At 41.2% G+C, this 17223-nt stretch overlaps 3 protein-coding genes across 5 annotated transcripts in view; 1 reads left to right on the forward strand and 2 right to left on the reverse strand.

Annotated features, from left to right (window-relative positions):
* The first annotated feature begins 179 nt into the window (after nt 1-179).
* Nucleotides 180-2991, forward strand: dexi (Dexi homolog (mouse)). Its single transcript, XM_008330121.3, has 2 exons — nt 180-1218; nt 1303-2991. The coding sequence occupies exon 1, from the start codon at nt 793-795 to the stop codon at nt 1060-1062; it is 270 nt and encodes an 89-aa protein (XP_008328343.1). The 5' UTR covers nt 180-792; the 3' UTR covers nt 1063-1218; nt 1303-2991.
* A 191-nt stretch (nt 2992-3182) lies between these two features.
* ciita (class II, major histocompatibility complex, transactivator) lies at nt 3183-14436 on the reverse strand. Of its 3 annotated transcripts, none has more exons than XM_017040281.2 (21): nt 13685-14436; nt 10684-10737; nt 10532-10570; nt 10263-10328; nt 10042-10125; nt 9820-9891; nt 8706-8912; nt 8498-8548; nt 8275-8388; nt 8141-8200; nt 7836-8041; nt 6384-7693; nt 5760-6293; nt 5494-5673; nt 5337-5408; nt 5149-5229; nt 4962-5045; nt 4789-4872; nt 4173-4256; nt 3936-4019; nt 3183-3840 (listed from the first exon to the last, which is right to left on the reverse strand). In XM_017040281.2, exons 1-21 carry the CDS (start codon nt 14286-14288, stop codon nt 3765-3767), a joined length of 4146 nt encoding a protein of 1381 aa, XP_016895770.1. In that variant the 5' UTR covers nt 14289-14436; the 3' UTR covers nt 3183-3764. The 3 variants fall into 3 exon arrangements, with proteins under 3 accessions (XP_016895770.1, XP_008328336.1, XP_008328337.1); XM_008330114.3 differs by having other exon boundaries at nt 9820-9894; XM_008330115.3 differs by lacking the exon at nt 13685-14436 and adding an exon at nt 12270-12643 and having other exon boundaries at nt 9820-9894.
* Nucleotides 14437-15308: 872 nt separating this feature from the next.
* nubp1 (nucleotide binding protein 1 (MinD homolog, E. coli)) overlaps nt 15309-17223 on the reverse strand; it is a 4842-nt gene continuing 2927 nt past the window's right edge. Inside the window, exons 8-10 of the mRNA XM_008330112.3 lie at nt 16832-16942; nt 16453-16639; nt 15309-16093 (exon numbers count right to left, since the gene is read on the reverse strand). Of these exons, the coding sequence (XP_008328334.1) occupies nt 16041-16093; nt 16453-16639; nt 16832-16942 (351 nt within the window). The 3' untranslated portion in view covers nt 15309-16040. The remainder of the gene's footprint in view (nt 16094-16452; nt 16640-16831; nt 16943-17223) is intronic.

The raw sequence follows: 17223 nt of genomic DNA on the forward strand, positions 1-17223 counted from the left end.
TGGTAGTTGTAGTTCATTTTCTTTGACATTATTTTGAATGGGAACGTAAGAGAGAGTAAGGAAAACTACAGATGACACTTCCTGATATTAGCGGTGACGAATAAGGCACGCGACATGTTTCATAAAAGGGAGGAGCCTGGAGAATGGAATGACAGTCATTGTAGCCAATCATTATGTAGATACTATCTATTGCAGAAATTGTTAATAGTTTGGTCACAGTTTGACCCACAACGGAAGTAGAAGCAGAGTCGGTGCAGCATTTGTCCAATCACAGCTCGAGGCTTCATGTGTCGCTGGGATTGTTTTGATGCCGAAAATGTTAGAAGTGACATTTAGCGATTAAAAGGTCCATATAAGGTATATTTCACATCAATTGTTGTTTACTGCCGTTGTTCCTCAGTGAACGCGTATTTCACACATGGATTTAGTATTCCTTTTAATAAATATCCGCGTTGGCACACGCTACTAACGTTGGATGCCTCTGTTTATAACCCGTGCCAGTTGGCGAGTCGTGTGTGCGTTCCACAAACTCAAGAATTATAATATGATACTGTCCGAGGGTTATTATTAGCTATGGACATAGCCGTTTTTCTATCGTTTTCCTGCGAACCCTACCGATAAAACGGCTCAACTCCTTCTGCCGCCACCGTTTACAAGGCCAGGAAAAGCCGATATGGACGCTACAGCACGGGCACCTACAATAGTTGTATAGCGGTGACACCGACAACTGGAGTCCGCCGCCTGGTCCTCGCACAGTAACAACAACCCCAACCGTAACTGTCGTTCTTTTCTATGACACACCAAATTTATGCCCAGCTAGATTCAGTAGAATCGCTGTTAGACGATCTCCCATATATGTTTTATCTCGGCTTGTTTTTTGTGAACGTCTTGATCCTCTACTATGCCTTTCTTATGGAGTACATCATCCTGAATGTGGGAATAGTATTTCTGCCAGAGGACATGGACCAGGCGTTGGTGGACCTCGGAGTGCTCTCAGACCCGGCCTCTGGCCCCTACGACACTGACACGGAGCTGGACGTGTTTGAGGGTTATCTGGAGTGACAGGAAGAAGGAGGAATTGTCTGAAGGAGGCGCTGGCTATGACGCAGCGGGCCGGGTCAGGATGGGACAGCGGGATCCCTCCTTGGCTACTGATACTGGGAAGGACATATTTTCAGATTGATGCTGATGTTGGCTTCACCTCCCACAGACACCTAGGTGAGCAGATGTTTTTCTTAAATTATTACCTCTGCTACACAATCAGAAAATGACTTACACATATATCATTACATACTAAACCAGGGGGAAGATAAAGTTGGTTGCGGCCCTAGGAAAGAGCCCCCACACTGGATCACTTGTCACTCACTCTGCTCCCAGCACCAATTGACTTAGGTGAAACCCTCAGCATGGACCAGAGAACGATGTAAGGACCTTCACCTGGGCCACAGAGACACCTGTTTACTGTGGAGGAGACAACTGCAGGAGGACAGGGATTAAAACAATTTCCACTGCTGTGCTTTGCAACGTCTAACAAGAGTGTACACGTCGCAGAAAATCAATACCCACTATAGACATCATTCACAGAACACGTGTTTGAAACTATTTTTTCATTTATTGCTTGGTCACCTCACACTCGGTCTTTTTCATCTCATTTTTAAGTCACTGATTATGTGTTTGACGGGAGTGGCTTTGATTCATTTTGAGTATTTTAAAAAGCAGGCCAGTCATGCAGGCTTTGTGAGAGCTTCAGAGGTGCATGTTCACCATCTCAGGAGCATGGTTAGAATCTCAGTGACCAAACAGTAACACTGGATACAGGTTTGCCATGAAATGAGTTCTCAGTAAGCTAGCCTGCGAGTCTAAGATAATAAATCAGTAACTTAGCTCAAAAACAGAAACCCTGAAAAATCATATGTTGTGTGCACGTTGGATTTCCTAAAGAGGAAATAATAGTAATAAGAGTTTGACCTGTATGATGAGTATAAGACTAAAGCCTTGAAGTTTTTCAACTATTTTACACCCAATTCAAATGTTTAACATATTCACTTCCTGGTGTGTTAAACACACAAGACTGCATGATCTTAGTTATTTTTATCATCAAATTTGCTTTTAATTGCACTTTCTTCTTGTTTTATCTCCCCAAGAAATTAATATTGTTAAATGTATATTGTTGTGAGCAATAAAACAATTGGATACAAGCAAGGCAATGTTAATACATCACCATAATAAAACTGTATGAGCTGTCAGTCTGTGGGAAGCACTAGCCAGTTAACCCAAGACAGGCAGTTGAGCTACCTTCTATTACAAAAAACAAAACAAAAAAAAAAAAAAAAAAACAACAAAAAAGCTATGTACAAGTATTTTCCTGTCCAATGAAGGAAAGCCATATAAATTACTAAATTAATCTATACGCATACAGTTCATGTAATATAATCACTTTTTTGCCAATTTATAAAAAAGACGTACATATATTTTTATTTCAACACTTTGCTAAATGCTTAAATACTAAATGTTTATCCTTTTTGTGAAAATATTACAGCCACATGACACGAAAGCTCAGGATAGAAGTGGTATTCAAACTGCTGTTTATAATGCATTGAAACAGTGACCAGTCATTAAAAATGTAAGAATGTAATCATTCTATATCATGCTGGAAATAAACACGGTAACACTCATCAATCTTTAAAAGACCCAAAGAAGGATATGTAAATTGTTGAAAGTAAAAGGCCGTCATAAGTCACTGCACATTGTGGGCATGCTCGGCTGACCTCGTATCAGTGTCTTCCTTTAATAAACTTATCTTAATATTGTGACATATCCGAGATACTGCTTTGTTTTTGTTTGTTCGTTCGTTTTTTTGTTCATTATTATCTCAATGTGTGCCTCCTTACAGTACGTCTGACCTTTTTTGACACACATTATTAAATATATCTCATTGAAAAAATGTTTTATTTTCCCAAATCTGTTTAATAAATACTTGCAGAATCTCAACCTTTTGTCTCCTAAATATGTTTGCGTGTCATCCTTTTTTTAAAATGTATTCGGTGTGGATATGTTAATTTAAATATGCAACTATGTGCTGTTTCTTTGTGTCCACAAGAGGGCGATAGAATGTATAATGGTATTCGTCGAGGAAACGCTTTGAACGAGTAGAAATTCAAAAAATGTGAGTCAAGATTAGATTCTATTTACCGTGCTGCTGGACAGCAGTAATAAAAAGAAATAAAAAATTAAATAAACTTTAATAAAAAACTTTTTTCTAGTCCAAACAGAGCATGTAGCAAACAAAAGAATCACATTAATCAGTGCAACAAGCTGAAGACAGGACAGCATAGCTATGATAAAACAGTCTTTTATAAAAGGAAGAGAAACCTGTAGAGAAGGAAGTGAAAAAGAAGTGCATAAACCGTCAAACTTAGTAAACAAGTGAAACCCACACAGTAGAACATTAGGGGCATGTAGGTTAGGGCAAGTTGAACCGTTTTACTTCAAGTCATAGGCAGAATGTACAGTTTAAAGAATCCACAGGTAAAGTAAAAGTCACATTTCTACGGAACAAAACATTGAACAGTATGTAAAAAAAACAGACAAATGAACAAACAATGTAGGCAACACAATGTAGTGCAAATATGTTTCTCGAATGTGTGCTACCATTTTGTCACAGTGCATGATGATGATTATTTTTTTCATAAAGCAGCAAATCATGACTTATTTCCTGACTTTGTTTCTTTGCTCGAGATTCTGTCCTTTTATTTTTGTTTTTTTTAATGCCACAGGATGCGACTGTCCTGCTGCTTAAGCCGCTCAAATACTCCATAGGGAATACATTGGTTCCACATCCTGAAGTGGTGAGAAGTACAAGAAAGAGTTAAAAAAAATCTGAAATAACAACAATAATAATTATAGTGATAAAAGGGGCAATACATCAGCTTTACCTTAAGGTTTTTATGTTTCGACAGTTTCTTAGACTGGCTCCAAGACTGATTGCTCCGACATCAGTCAGCTTGTTATACTTCACGCTGCCAAACAGAGTGTTTTTAATGCTAAGAATTAGACAAATCCTGTCCTTTTTTAACCTGGTTAATAATATTTAGTCCTGAATTGATTATGATTTTCTTTTATATGAGAACCACAGCTGAAGATAGAGAGAGAGAAAATCTAAAAAGACTTACTCCAGGTCAGTGAGAGAAGCCATGAGTGGGAGAACAGATGCCAGCTTCTCTGCACCTTCATCAGAAATCATATTGCTGTAGAGACTGGAAAAAAAAGGAAGGAGGGGCAGAAGGCAGGATGCGGGGTGAAGGCGGGGGCAGATAAGTGAAATTATTTTTGTTTCCAACAGTGTAAATGTTTTGACAAAAAATATTCTTAGTCCCAAAGTAGTCAATGGACTGTTTAAAGTTGGGCTTTTATGACATTGTAACAGAACAGCAGTCATATCTTAGCTTAGATTGCTTCATGTAACAATGCTACGGTCTGCCCTCCTTTGGATGAATCACAGGATGACAGTTTGGACAGTAGCTAACATCAGCTACAGCTTCTTCTGCTCTGGACTTGTTTTGGTCACTCAGAGTATTCCTGCTCCGTGATTTAGTCTGAATTCTGTTCATTCCACTAACCCAACCCTTCACTATGATCCGGCGCTAATCCGACCTCAACCCGTCAGACCCCCCAGTGTATTTCTAATTTCTCAATCATTATCCCCTGCCCTGAATAACTGACTTTTCAGTTTCTGTATTAGTTAAAAATAACAAGTTGACAAAATGAACCTTGGCGTTCCTCCTTTACCTTAAACTGTGCAGTTTGGGTAGAGACTTCAGGGCTGGTGCCAGGTTCTTCACTCCTCGGTCTCCTATACAATTCTGAGAAAGACTGGAGAAGAAGAGGAGGGGAATCATCATCAGCAGGACGGGCAAACTTTAAAGCTAATTGTTTTGTTTTCTTTGGTTAACACCACTCACTTGAGTATTTCCAAGGAAGGGAGGGTTATCAGAGTGTTAGCCAACATCTCTGATCCACCATCTCCTATCTTGTTGTTCTCAAGACTAGAGAGGGAATGAGGAAGTAACCGTGAGGCACAGTCAGACAGAGATAGAGATCACTAGCTATTATTATTTAGATAAATATTTCTAACAAAAATAAACTTACTCCAGGTGCTGCAGGTTCATTAGGCCTGGCAGGAGCTCCCAGAGCCTGGGAAGACCCAGGGGACCTCTGTCTGGGCCAAGTCTGAGGGGATCATCATCATCATCATCATCATCATCATCATCATCATCAGCATCAGCATCATCAGCATCATCATCATTTTACGTCTCAATGTAATGAATGTATCTTACTCAAATTCCAGCTTGCGTAGTTCCCTGATGGCTGGTACCCCTTCTGCCAAGATGGAATCTGATTGGGTGCAACTACAAGGAAACGATTGCCTCAGCAAAGTAATCAAATTATTGGGGTGTGTTTGTGTATCTGTGTGCATGCACAAACTTGAAATACCTGTCCGACAGCCTTTTATGCACATGAATATCCACCAGCTTTGCCAGGTGCTCCACGTGACACACCTGTGTGATTTTCAGAGGGTACAGCTCCAACCTGGACACTGCCTGTTGGAGGAGCTCCTCCTCACCAGACTCCTCCAGCTGCTCCCAGAGCGCAATCACATCAGCAACGCAAGCCCTGTCAGAACAGAGAACCACAGATTCCCTGTCACAGGGTCCGACGGTTGTGTCCAGAACAATGAAGGAAGAAACCTGTTGTGGTACCTGTACGTTTTGATGTTGTTGAGCCCCACCACAGACCTCAGCCCAGAAACCTGGATCCCAGTATCCTCCAGATCCAGGCGGAACCCTCGACCTTGAGCTCCACCCTTTTCAAGTATGTATTTCACAGTGAACACATCTGGTGGTCTTAGTGGAATTCCACAGAAAGATAAGAATGCTGGAAGATTCTCCACCATGTGAGAAACCAGTTGAGCGCTGCAGCTGCCTCGGTTGCCCTCCCCATATGTGGTACTGGCTTCATGCATACAGTGACAAACCTCCAGGATCTGGGCTGGACTCAGGTCACCATATAATAGACCTTGGAGTTGTTTGGCCACGAGAGTCTGCTTACTGACGGTGTTTTTGAAAGACGTTTTGGTGAAGGAGAGGAGTCTCTGCAGCAGTGTTCTGTTGTGGAACAGCAGACTGACGGCGAAGCGCTGAGTCAACCCCTGCTCCTCTATTTGATGTCGCCGACGGCCCTTTGGTCCAGACAGAGCAGGCAGAGCCTGGAGGAAGTGACGCTCCGACACATTCCTGAAGTAGGAGAAGGTCATTTGTCTGAATTTCATTGTAAGGGAAAAAAACAACAGTATCAAAACTGTTTAATACACCTTCAGTTTTTACCTTGACAAAGACAGATGAACACCTGCCAGGTAACTCTGGAGAAAGGGGTTGGCCCAGAACAGGACACAGTCATCGCTGGGGTTGACGTTCTCAAAAGCTTTCCTGCCTCTGATTCCCTTCTTGTTTTGGTTCTCATCTCCTGCTTTTTTGTCTGGGTTATCTCTTCCTGCCTCCTCCTCCTTGGCTTTTGGAACAACTGGCTCCTTTCTCAGAGGGTGCGAGCAGATAAGCCTTGTTCTGAGAGCAAAATCCTTGAATTTGGCAGATAAGGTGTGTCCAGTGGGAAGAATGGAGGAGTTGGCCTTGACCGTCTCCCAGGCTAAAGAGCTAAGTTGGTCCATAAAGTTCTTCTCCTCTACTCCACAGGCCTCCTGCCCGACACTCCTTCGCTCCTCCTGTTCCATCTCATTTTTCTCTTTCGTCTGATTTTTTCTTGCTCTCTGTCTGCGACGGCGGGCGTCAGGGCGTATCTGAGTCTGAATATTACTCAAACTCTGATTTCCTTTCACAGACGGCAGAGATGTTTGTGTCTGAACTTGAGTTTCCATTTTACTCTTCTCCAATTTTAAACACAGGACTTGATGGCACAGCTCTGTTAAAGTTCTTGGTGGAGCACCCAAAGTCTTTGAGTGTTCCAACACCATGCACACCAAACGACAAAGCCCAGGGTTCCAGCAGAGTAAATGTAGGTAACTGGAGTTTTTCAGGCAGTCCAAAGCAGAAGCTCGAAGGACAGGATCAGTGAAGTACCTGGACAGATATGTCTCTATGTCTGAGGTGGAAAAGCCACACACCTCCAGGATGCTATTCACCCTCCGCAAGAGTTGGCTAGCAGCACCTCTTGGTCGTGATGTGAGGAGAAGAGTGCAGTCTGGAAGAAGAGCCCTTTGAAGGATGGCAGAGTAAAGTTGCCTCACGGTGAACATCCCTGCTTTACTGTCCTTCTGCAGCGACGTCATCAAGTCTCTGTCCTGAGTTTGAATAAGAATCTCATAGTCCCGTAGCTCCTCAAACCCATCGAAGATGAGGAGCACACGCTTCGAGGCTGCAAGGATTTGAGCATAAACAGCATCTGGGTCCAGGCAGGGAGGGACGAAAGAGGAAAGGTTCAAAAGGAGGGTCTGAAGACTGTAGCAGGGTCTGGTTAAAAAAAGAGCTTTCTTGTCGAGAACGAAGACAAAGTCAAACTGTGGGATGCAGTCTGTGGACCAGTCAAGAAACAGTTTCTTTATCAGGGTGGTTTTTCCCATTCCTGCGTTCCCAAGTAGCAGGATGTATCGTTTGTTGTGTCCATGGATGTCTCTAAAAATCTGAATTGACATGGACACACATGAAGTAGAAGTGAACATTTTTAACACATTCAATGTGCAGAATGACACCAACACATATATGTACCAAAAAGCTAAGCTACGAAGCTACCTTGTGTCTGTCAGTCAAATCTTATATTCTCACCTGACTGCGTTCCAACAAGGTTTTTTGCCGATCTGTGTCTCCCATGATCCTTAGCTCTTTGTTGGTGTTTTTCCCAGAGCAGAGCATCTCTCTCTGGCTCACTGGCACATCCACACAGTGACAGGTCAACGAGAGGCCTTCCTCGATACACAGGCAGGTGCGATTCATGTGGGCTTTGACTTCTCTGATGTAATCCTTTACAACTTCTAAAAAAAAAAGACAAAGTCCAACTCAAATTTGTGCCTGCAGGTGACGCTACTGCTGGTGGAGGCTAAGGTGAGAATTACGCATATGCAGGGACTTACGCGTAACATTGAGGACAGTGGGAGACTGAGGACAACTTGACTCTTTACACGGTGACGTCTCTGAAACAACATTCATACACAGTGGTTTAGTCCCTGGCTGGAGAACAGTTAATAAAAACAATGCTAATACACACCACTTCTGGGTGGGAGTGGAAATATCTGCCGGGGAGACATTGCTCTGCTAGCAGAGTCCGACAGAGATCCTGGTGGTGATGAACTCATCTGGACCGGTGCTACAGCACCACCCACTGACGGATGCAAGAAAAAACACAGAGATGGATGGAAGGTTGACTTATCTTTGTCAAATTGCCAAAAAGTTGCCAGCTACGTATTTAATTGTGCAGCTTTTTCACTCACCTGGTGAAAGTGGCTGCAGTTGGCATTTACTTGGGGGTGAGGTAGATGGAACTGTAACAGGACGAAAGGAAATCAGTTAAAGATCGAACGCCACCGAAATGAAATGAACAGTAGAATTTTAGTTTTGCAAATCTGTAGTTTTCCTAGTGGTACTGTAGTAGTACAATATACTTAGTCAAAGTCAAAGAGAAGCAAGAGTAGAACGCACCTAAAATGTACGTGTGTGGAGCAGCTGTGTTCTGGATTGGAAGCTGAACAACCGGAGGTGAAAGTTTCACAGTCTGGACCACAGCACAGCCGGGATTGTCTGGGATGGTGATGAAGTGAATGGAAGGAGGAAGCTGGAGAATTCTGGCTGGAGCTGCTGCGAGGTGGGATAAACCTGAAGGTCGAGGCCCTGATTCTGAGTCAGCGACTGTTATAAAAATAACAACAACAACAAAAGAAAAAACAATAAATAAAGATTGTTATTGACCAGGTTTTGAGGTTGTTGATAGTCATTAAAAACTGTGTATACAGATGATATCATTTCCAAGAGAAGGAATATTGGAAAAATGTTGCATATTGTTCAGTCTCATGATTAAATAATTAGTAGTTAATTGCAGATATAATACAAAGGATTGTTGTTAATAAAAAAAATACAAGGGTTAGTTAAAGGTTTACACTGTTGTAAATGAGCGATAGTGATAAACACAAGTCCGAAGACTACACAGAGTCCTGTGTGTTACCTTCAAAGACAGATGCTAATAATTATATTGGACAGCATAAAACGACTGTAAACTGTGTAATGACGTTAAGGAAGTAAGTCGGTGAAAGAGTTCTCCTTTTGGTTTAGATGTGCAACCTAACAAATGTTTTTCATGAAATTAAGAACTTCCTGGTTATTTTAAATCTTCAACTGAAAAATGTCAAATGTCAGTAACACCCTTGTTTCTTGGGTTACGTTTATCGCTGTCATGTGTAAAAAAACAAAAACAAAAAATTCAAATTAAGGAAGAATGAATGCAACACAGATTTTTATCAGACTGATAAATCAGCCTTGGAAAACTAATGGACTCAACATACGTACTAACATCAACTGATTGTGTTCGAAATGAAAGAATTCCACATGTCAGAATTCATATTTTAACAATAATATAAACAATATGATAAAAGCTACAATATCCAAAATGTCTGAATTGCCAGAGTATTCAAATGCAGTGACGCTGGACTACAGTATTATGATAAATTCAGTCAATAATAAAAGCCTTTTTACATTAGCTTCTCTGATAGCTGGTAGACTGGAGAACATCAGAACAGAGAGAAAGAGGAGACGTTCTCACCTGTTGCTCTGAATCGTTTCGTCCTGAAAGGTGTGTTTTCAACTTGTGCCTGTTGTGACTGTGTCTGCAGTTCTACTGAAAGAAATGTCACGTCGGTTAAGAAGGCAAGTAGCAGAAAAAACCACAGAACAAACACAAATCGCTATAAATCAAGTTACCTGCGCTGGTTAAATCGCTATAAATCAAGTTACCTGCGCTAGTTACCTGTGACTAGTTATTTACCTCTTTGTCTTTTTCTCCTGCTCAGTTTTCTGGCACTGAGTTTGTTTTCCTGTCTCTGTAGTTCTGTTGTCATGGCAGCATCATCTGAGGTACACGGTGGATGGAGTTAAGGAGTTGGAGTTAGGTTTACACTCTCATAGATTAAGGAAAAATAATTCCATTCGGACAATAGGATAAAGCATAAAATGAGGTGGGATGAGATTAAGGAAAGGTAATCTTACTTAAGAAGTCGTCACCGCTCAACAGTGAGTCCCTGAATTGTTCTGCGGTCCGATGCACTAAATGCACTAAAACAAAACCAAATATAAACCAGTTTGAGATGAATTGAACTTGGGGACATTGTAGGTCGGACATGAAGGATGGACCTTCTGCTCACAAACTTTTCTCAAACCAACCAGATATCTGCATAAGTCGGCAACTGAACAAACAATGAAATGGACACTGAGTCAAGGATTGAAAGCAGTTGAAAAAGAGTTTGATGGCAACTCACTCAGCTGGTTGTCGTCATGTAGGAGATCCACGATGTATTCTGAAACACGAAAGGTCAGATTTTATAAACAGATCATTATCATTCTTTTTTAGACCACAGTTCAGTGTGAAACCACGCTAAAGTATTATCAGGTATTAGTTATCAGCACTCACCTGGTAGATCTCCATAGTCAGAGTTGTCCTGATCTCCTTCATGCATCGTGGCATCTGAGAACACACACACACACACACGCTAGGATTGCAGCCAGAACTGTCCTGTTTGGAAACATTTCGTTGCAAAGTCTTACATTCTATTTCAACAACTATTTCAGACTTTATAAAAGTATAAATTAGAACTCCTTAAAGGTATATTACACAGGAAAAAAAATTTTCTTGGGGAAAAAAATGATCAAAACTACAAAAAACAACAACAACTAAACCAGTAGTTCTCAAACTTTTTCTACTCTGTACCACCTGAGGAAACATTGAGCTCTCTCAGTACCACCATGATGACCAACGTCAGAATACAGCAGCAGAGGCCTTCACTGTTAGCTTCCACCGCACAGGAGAGATGTTTAGAAATGTTTATGTTTAAATGTTGTATTAATTGTGCATGAGATGTTTCAGATTTATTCAATTGAAAATGTAAATGTTAAAGTATGAATTTTCCCTGCGTACCACCAATGGTATGCCTACCACAGTTTGAGAACCACTGAACTAAACCATCACCACTTTATTGAAACTAAAATCATCCAAATGACTGCTGCAGAAACCGTGTGCTTCGGTTTAAATCTGCCCTCGCTGACCATTAAAACCTGCTCAGAGGTCTGGATTTGCACCGCGGCCAGATTTGGAAAAGATGAGTGCAATTGGCAGCGGGAAACTTTTCTTCTCTTGGAAGGAAACTAGAGACAGGTTAATGAAAAGCTGGTAGTTTCCCAGTCCAAACAACTGACCTGGAACCAGAATGTCACCAAGGTTACATTCCACACATAATGTCATGGCACACAGAACTAGTTTGACCCTTAGACTCAGATCCTGGCTAGTTAATGTTGGTGCAAGACGCAGTAAAACTCCACAGGCACTGCAGTAGTGCAGGCACAATCACATATGTACTTTCACCACCCTGTGCATACTGCACCTGTTGTGGCTGACTGTTTCCTACAGACTGATACAGTGCTATTTATATCTGGTTACAGTCTGTTGCAGTGTTTCAATGCTTCAAAACACACCGATTGCAGTAACAGTATGAGGAACTTGGTAACTTAAAAATAATCATAATCATAAATCATAAATCAATAAAAATAGCCAGCAGTGTGGTCTGTGTGTCTGTTCTCTGACGAGACCATGGTAGATGTGAAGGTGTGGGCGCATCGTGAAGTTCCTCTACATCATAGCTGATTTATTTAAGGGACCCTAAAAACCCACTTTCCCGTTTCCACCTTGTTGTTCCATTTACAGTTCAACACGTTGCATGAAAGGTTGAACATACGCAAAAACAAATTAGGTCGTGCGTAATGGCACGTTTGCCATTTGCACCAAGGGCTTATTTTACACAACGAAATAACAACAAAATACGACCAAAAAACGACTACAAACCTAAAAAGTGATCTTTTTAGCATTTTTTCCCCCGAACATTATAAAAAACATCGATGACTGAGACAGGACAAATAAATTCCGGAAATGTTTCTCAACTGTCTGCGCACTTTGAATACACCTGGCCGTCACCATGCAGCCATCAGGATGGAAGCAGCTTTTACCTGTGGGCTCGGCCGCTCATGGATGATGCTGCTCTGCTCCGATTGTCTGCTGCCTCCGGTACTCCTGTACTCCTGTACCCCTGTACCCCTGTCTTAGTCAACAACTAGTCCTGCGCCTATCCCCTGAACCAAACCATTGTGCGCAAAACTGCTCTGCTTTATTTTACTTTCGCTTTGCGCCTCACAGCACCAAAACCACCGTCTAATGAGGGCGCGGTGACAAAACAAAATTTCCAAGGTCCATCCTGTGAAGATGATGTAAATACCCCAATGGTATTGGTACATTATTGATTTAGTTTAATTAGACTTCTACTGCTACCACTAATACTACAGACTGGTGGAAAACTGAGATTTTCAATATTAACATTAATAACAATAACAACAACAACAACAACAACAACAATACTACTACTACTACTACTACTAATAATTATTATTATTAGTAGCAGTATTAACCATGATTTGTTTAGTATTACACGACTTACTCCCAACACAACCACTATTACTTCTAATAATAAAATGGTGATTATTACCATGCACTGTTGTACTGTAATAATCTGTCGTCACTGCTGCTGTACTTAACATTAACAAAATGTTATTCATATAAATTATAATAAAAATAGTGTACGCAGTACTTTCAACTGTAATCCACTTTTTAAAGAATATATATTAATAGTTTTTTTTTAAGTGTTAGCAGAATTGATATGGTGCTGTGTTTGTTAGCAGGGGTGCAGCCAGGAAACGTGCTCTGGTCCTATTTGAAGCCCCCTCACCTCCCTTTTCCTTTTGCCATGGTGACAGACGCCAGACCAGCTATTCATATCTGAACACTTGCGTCTCGGCATGAATGAGGAAACATAGGGACTTTTGGTACGGTGTGGAGTGGAAAGCACCTGCTTCACCTGTTCATCAAGAACACCAGCACATTATCTTGAAATACCTGGTTCCACCTTTAGACTTGTCATGACATGTTAGTCATGACATTTTCTGTGTGTCTCACACACACACAAACACACACACACACAGTCTGTTATAATTGCAGACTAAAAAAAGGAAACTGAAAGTGTCCATGCAAAAAACAAAGCACGCCCTTGAACCTGAAGTTTAGCTGCGAACCTGTAGCGGTGGTGGCTGAAAAGCAAGCCAAAAGAAAAAGGAAAGCTCCTTGACTTCCGAATGACTGTCATGTTATGAATAGGTACAGTGTGTGTGATTTAAACAACCATGTAGCAGAACAGACAGCGGCCTTTAGGTGTTACTGAAATGTGGATTTGATTATAAAAAATTATTTAAAAAAAACAAACAACCTGGAAAATACAAAAAAACAAATATAATCAACAGCAGAATTTAATTTCTCACATTGTAGAGAAATCAAAGCTGAGCAGATTTTAAGAATGTTGTGATGACAAACTCACCCCAGTGTGAATCCAGTCTCTCTTCTTCTTCATCACCATCTTTATGACCTTGAAGATCTGTTACATTGTCAAAGCTGCATGTGCTCTTCTTTAAGGTGGCCCACAAGGAAAGTTCCATATTTTCCGCAGCACCCACAGTCATGCTGTGAGGTTTTATTTGACTAAACGCATTGTGGTGTGCGTTAGTTAGTGAGTCTTCTGTGGGTTCTGAAAATAAAGCTGTCACATCTGTGAATCCAGCATGTGAACTGCGACGTGCTTCTCCTTTCACACATACAAGTTCCTCTGTGAGTGTGGCCCAATCAGGGGCACCCCTCACTCTCAGACTGCCCTCCAGACAGGTGCGTGGGATGCTGCCGCTTGTGTCTGCTGCAGCACAGGGTCCGAGGGCCGCAGAGCCTGTAGATATATTGAAGTAATCGACGTGAGCGGTCCTTCCCACATTTTCTGATGCTGAAAAACCGAGGCTTTTTGACAGGGCAGTGACTCCTGTTGGGTTCAGGGAAAAACTGGCCTCCGTGGACCTTGATCCTGGCCACTTGATATTGTCAATGTCCAAGTCCAGCATCCTGTACGCCGCCGTGAGCGCTGTGTCTGCCTCCATGTTCAAATCTAGGCATTTTCTTCAACAGCCCGTCTCTTTGTTTTAATGTCTTGCGTTGTAGCTGCAGATAAAAGTAATCAGAAGGAAGAAGACTGCGTCCACCGTCGTGGTGCTGACACTGATGCACTGTGATCCTCTCAGTGGCCTCTTCTACTTGATCTGACCACTCCTCCTCACTGAGCATATTCACTATCACTTTTGGCTTCTGCATTATCAACAACCACAGCTCAACAAATTCCATTCATCAGTAAGAGACAGCAGTGAAACCGTGGCGTCTATTAACTGAGGTAGTGTTTGTCCATCTCTGATCTTCACCCGAGGACCAAAGGCAGACTTGGTCTTTTTTTACAAATCAATCTCATTTTTGCTGCACTGATAATAATAGCCTGGCTTAGCATGTCTGATGATTATGGTCCAGTGCACAGTCATTGCACTACAGTCCACAAGTTCACAATTTCTTCTTTGTGAATGTGGACTAAACCAAGTCCATCATCGTTTCATCTGTCATCTCCATGGCAAGCTGTAGTTTTTAATTTTTTTTAAGGGAAATTCTGTACTTAGAGAGTCAGAAAATTAGACAAGTATTATTAACACACATAATACGGAGTAAAGCCTTATTAATTCACACAGCATCGTCAAAGAGAGAAAAAACAAATTTGTTTCCTTCAACCACTCCCATGCGGGTGCTATTATTTCAGTGATTAAGACATTGTTCACTCCTTGTAAACTCAGTATGCTGTCACCAACCTGTTGTTTATATACAAACACAATCGTGCTACCAGTTCCCTCCTGATATATTACATACATATATAAATATATATATTTATTTTATATATACCAACATATGCATGCATACATAGATGCTGTATATATGGATATAAATATATGTACATATACGTAGATGCATATATTCATAAACACTAAGGTAAATTAAACATCAGATGACATTTTTCCGTACTGTAAAGATTTACCACATTTAGGGTTAACATACTGTGAAAAGCGCAGCAGGAAAAAGAGAGACGGTCATTTGTTTTAATCAACGCACAGCAGCAGATTACAAACATCTTTGTGTGGTTAATTATTAAATTATTAATCCACTCCTGTAAATCCAGTCCTGATTTAACCCTTAAGAATAAATTCCACATGAATAACATCTACTAATCTGACTATGTCTTGTGGTTTTATTCTCAGTGAGGGCGAACAACACATCATTTAAATTATTTTATGTTCACATGTCACCTTTTACTTCCTCAAATACGAAACGAGAGACAAAATATGAGTGTGACTGACAAATAAAAAGCATCAATCACTGTACACACCGCTGAACCAGTTGATGATTTCACTGGTTGTACATGGTAGTGTTACAGCACGTGGTCCAAAAAGTCACCAGAATGATTGGAAGTGTCATGCACGTCATGCGTTTGTACTTAAATGTAAATGTACCCCACTCTGTAATGATGGGATTAATTTAAACTCTTGTTTGATTGACAACCCAGCAGTAGTTAAAATGAGGAGGTAGCTGCAGAAATCAGGCTTTGACCACATTTTCAGGTCCTGTGAACCACTCCAGACTACAAGCCACCACTTCTCTAATGTTAATATTCAAAAACAGACTGATCCCACTAAGAAGAAGTGTCAGTTTAAACAAACTTAAACAAACACAGAAGGCCGCATGGTATCAACGTATGAAATGTGGCTGAAGATCAGGCTAATAATGGTGAACACGGATGGTGACAATCTTCGACATCGAGGTCAGCAGGTGTCCTGGTCCCCGGTCACACGTTTGGAACAGTATTCCTGGATACCTGGCAGACAGGAGTGGAGTCAAGTGATCGTGATGAAGTATCTCTGACTTTCAATACAATCACATGCTTTTCACAACATTTACAATTATCTGCTGAACAAAAAACCCCTTCTGATAGTTATGCAATTTCAATATCAGGCCTCTTCCTCTGCCCTCCGAAGCTGCGCTTCCCATTTGTTAAAAAATCACTTCTTCTTTCATTGTATTTTATCTGGAATTGATGCCACAAGAATCACTAAGTCATCATAAATAATAGACTTCGGCAGAAATGGGCCAACGTCACCAGGCCAGATTATTGAGGTTATGTCAGGAAAAAAGTGTAAATTAAAGGAATTAAAAGAGTTGTTGTGAAACACTCACTGTGAACGATCGTCCTGTAGACGTCAGCGGCCGGAGAGTCAGGCACTTCACTCAGGAAAGACTTGCCCTCGTCACAGCTTTGACCTATCCTGGGGTCTAAAGGCACTTTTCCTAACAGAGTAAGATTGAAATCTTGGCACATTTTCTCGGCTCCCCCAGTGGTCGGTGGGAAGATTTCTGAAGTGTTCTAAAAGAAAAAGCAGATTACATTTGAAATGATATGCTGGCTAAATAGTGCAGAACCTGTGCCTTTTGGACGCATTCTGGGCAAAGTGTTTCCAGGTGACATAGTTCAACACATAGCAGCTGCTTTTTCACTTAATTCACAGCAGAATATTGTTGTTTTTCTTCACTTTGTCTGCATGTGTGTGTCAGCGACCTTGCATTTAGGACAGACAAAGCCACTCATGTTTTCCACCACCCCGATGATTGGCAGCTTCACCATACGACAAAAGCCAATCTCCTTGCGTACATCCTGCAATGACACTTCCTATAGAGAGGGGGAGACAGAGGTGGAGAAGACGAAGAAAGTTAAAATAGAAAAAAAAAAGAGGATGATATAAAAGAGAAACATAGACAGATAGAGAGCAAGAGAGAAAGAGAAAGAGAGAGAGAGAGGGGGGATAGGAGGGAGGAAGTGGGGGGGATTTGCATTTACTGCTTTCTTTTTTGAAAGTCTTGAGTTGAGCTTTGAAATTTGAATGTGCACAACCCATGTAAGGTTCAAGTTTAGAGACTCATGGAGAAGTTAGAGTAGGTTTGTTTTGGTAA

Source organism: Cynoglossus semilaevis, chromosome 17 (genome assembly GCF_000523025.1).
Source record: "Cynoglossus semilaevis isolate Cse_v1.0 chromosome 17, Cse_v1.0, whole genome shotgun sequence".
Classification (NCBI taxonomy): Eukaryota; Metazoa; Chordata; class Actinopteri; order Pleuronectiformes; family Cynoglossidae; genus Cynoglossus; species Cynoglossus semilaevis.

Coding starts and splice junctions, on each gene's coding strand:
- dexi (XM_008330121.3), top strand. CDS start 793: ATGACACACCAAATTTATGCCCAGCTAGATTCAGTAGAATCGCTGTTA.
- ciita (XM_008330114.3), bottom strand. CDS start 14,288: ATGGAGGCAGACACAGCGCTCACGGCGGCGTACAGGATGCTGGACTTG. Junction 10,126..10,262: donor GAGCGGTGACGACTTCTTAA/GTAAGATTACCT, acceptor CGTGTACCTCAG/ATGATGCTGCCATGACAACA. Junction 7,694..7,835: donor CCTTGTTGGAACGCAGTCAG/GTGAGAATATAA, acceptor ATGTCAATTCAG/ATTTTTAGAGACATCCATGG.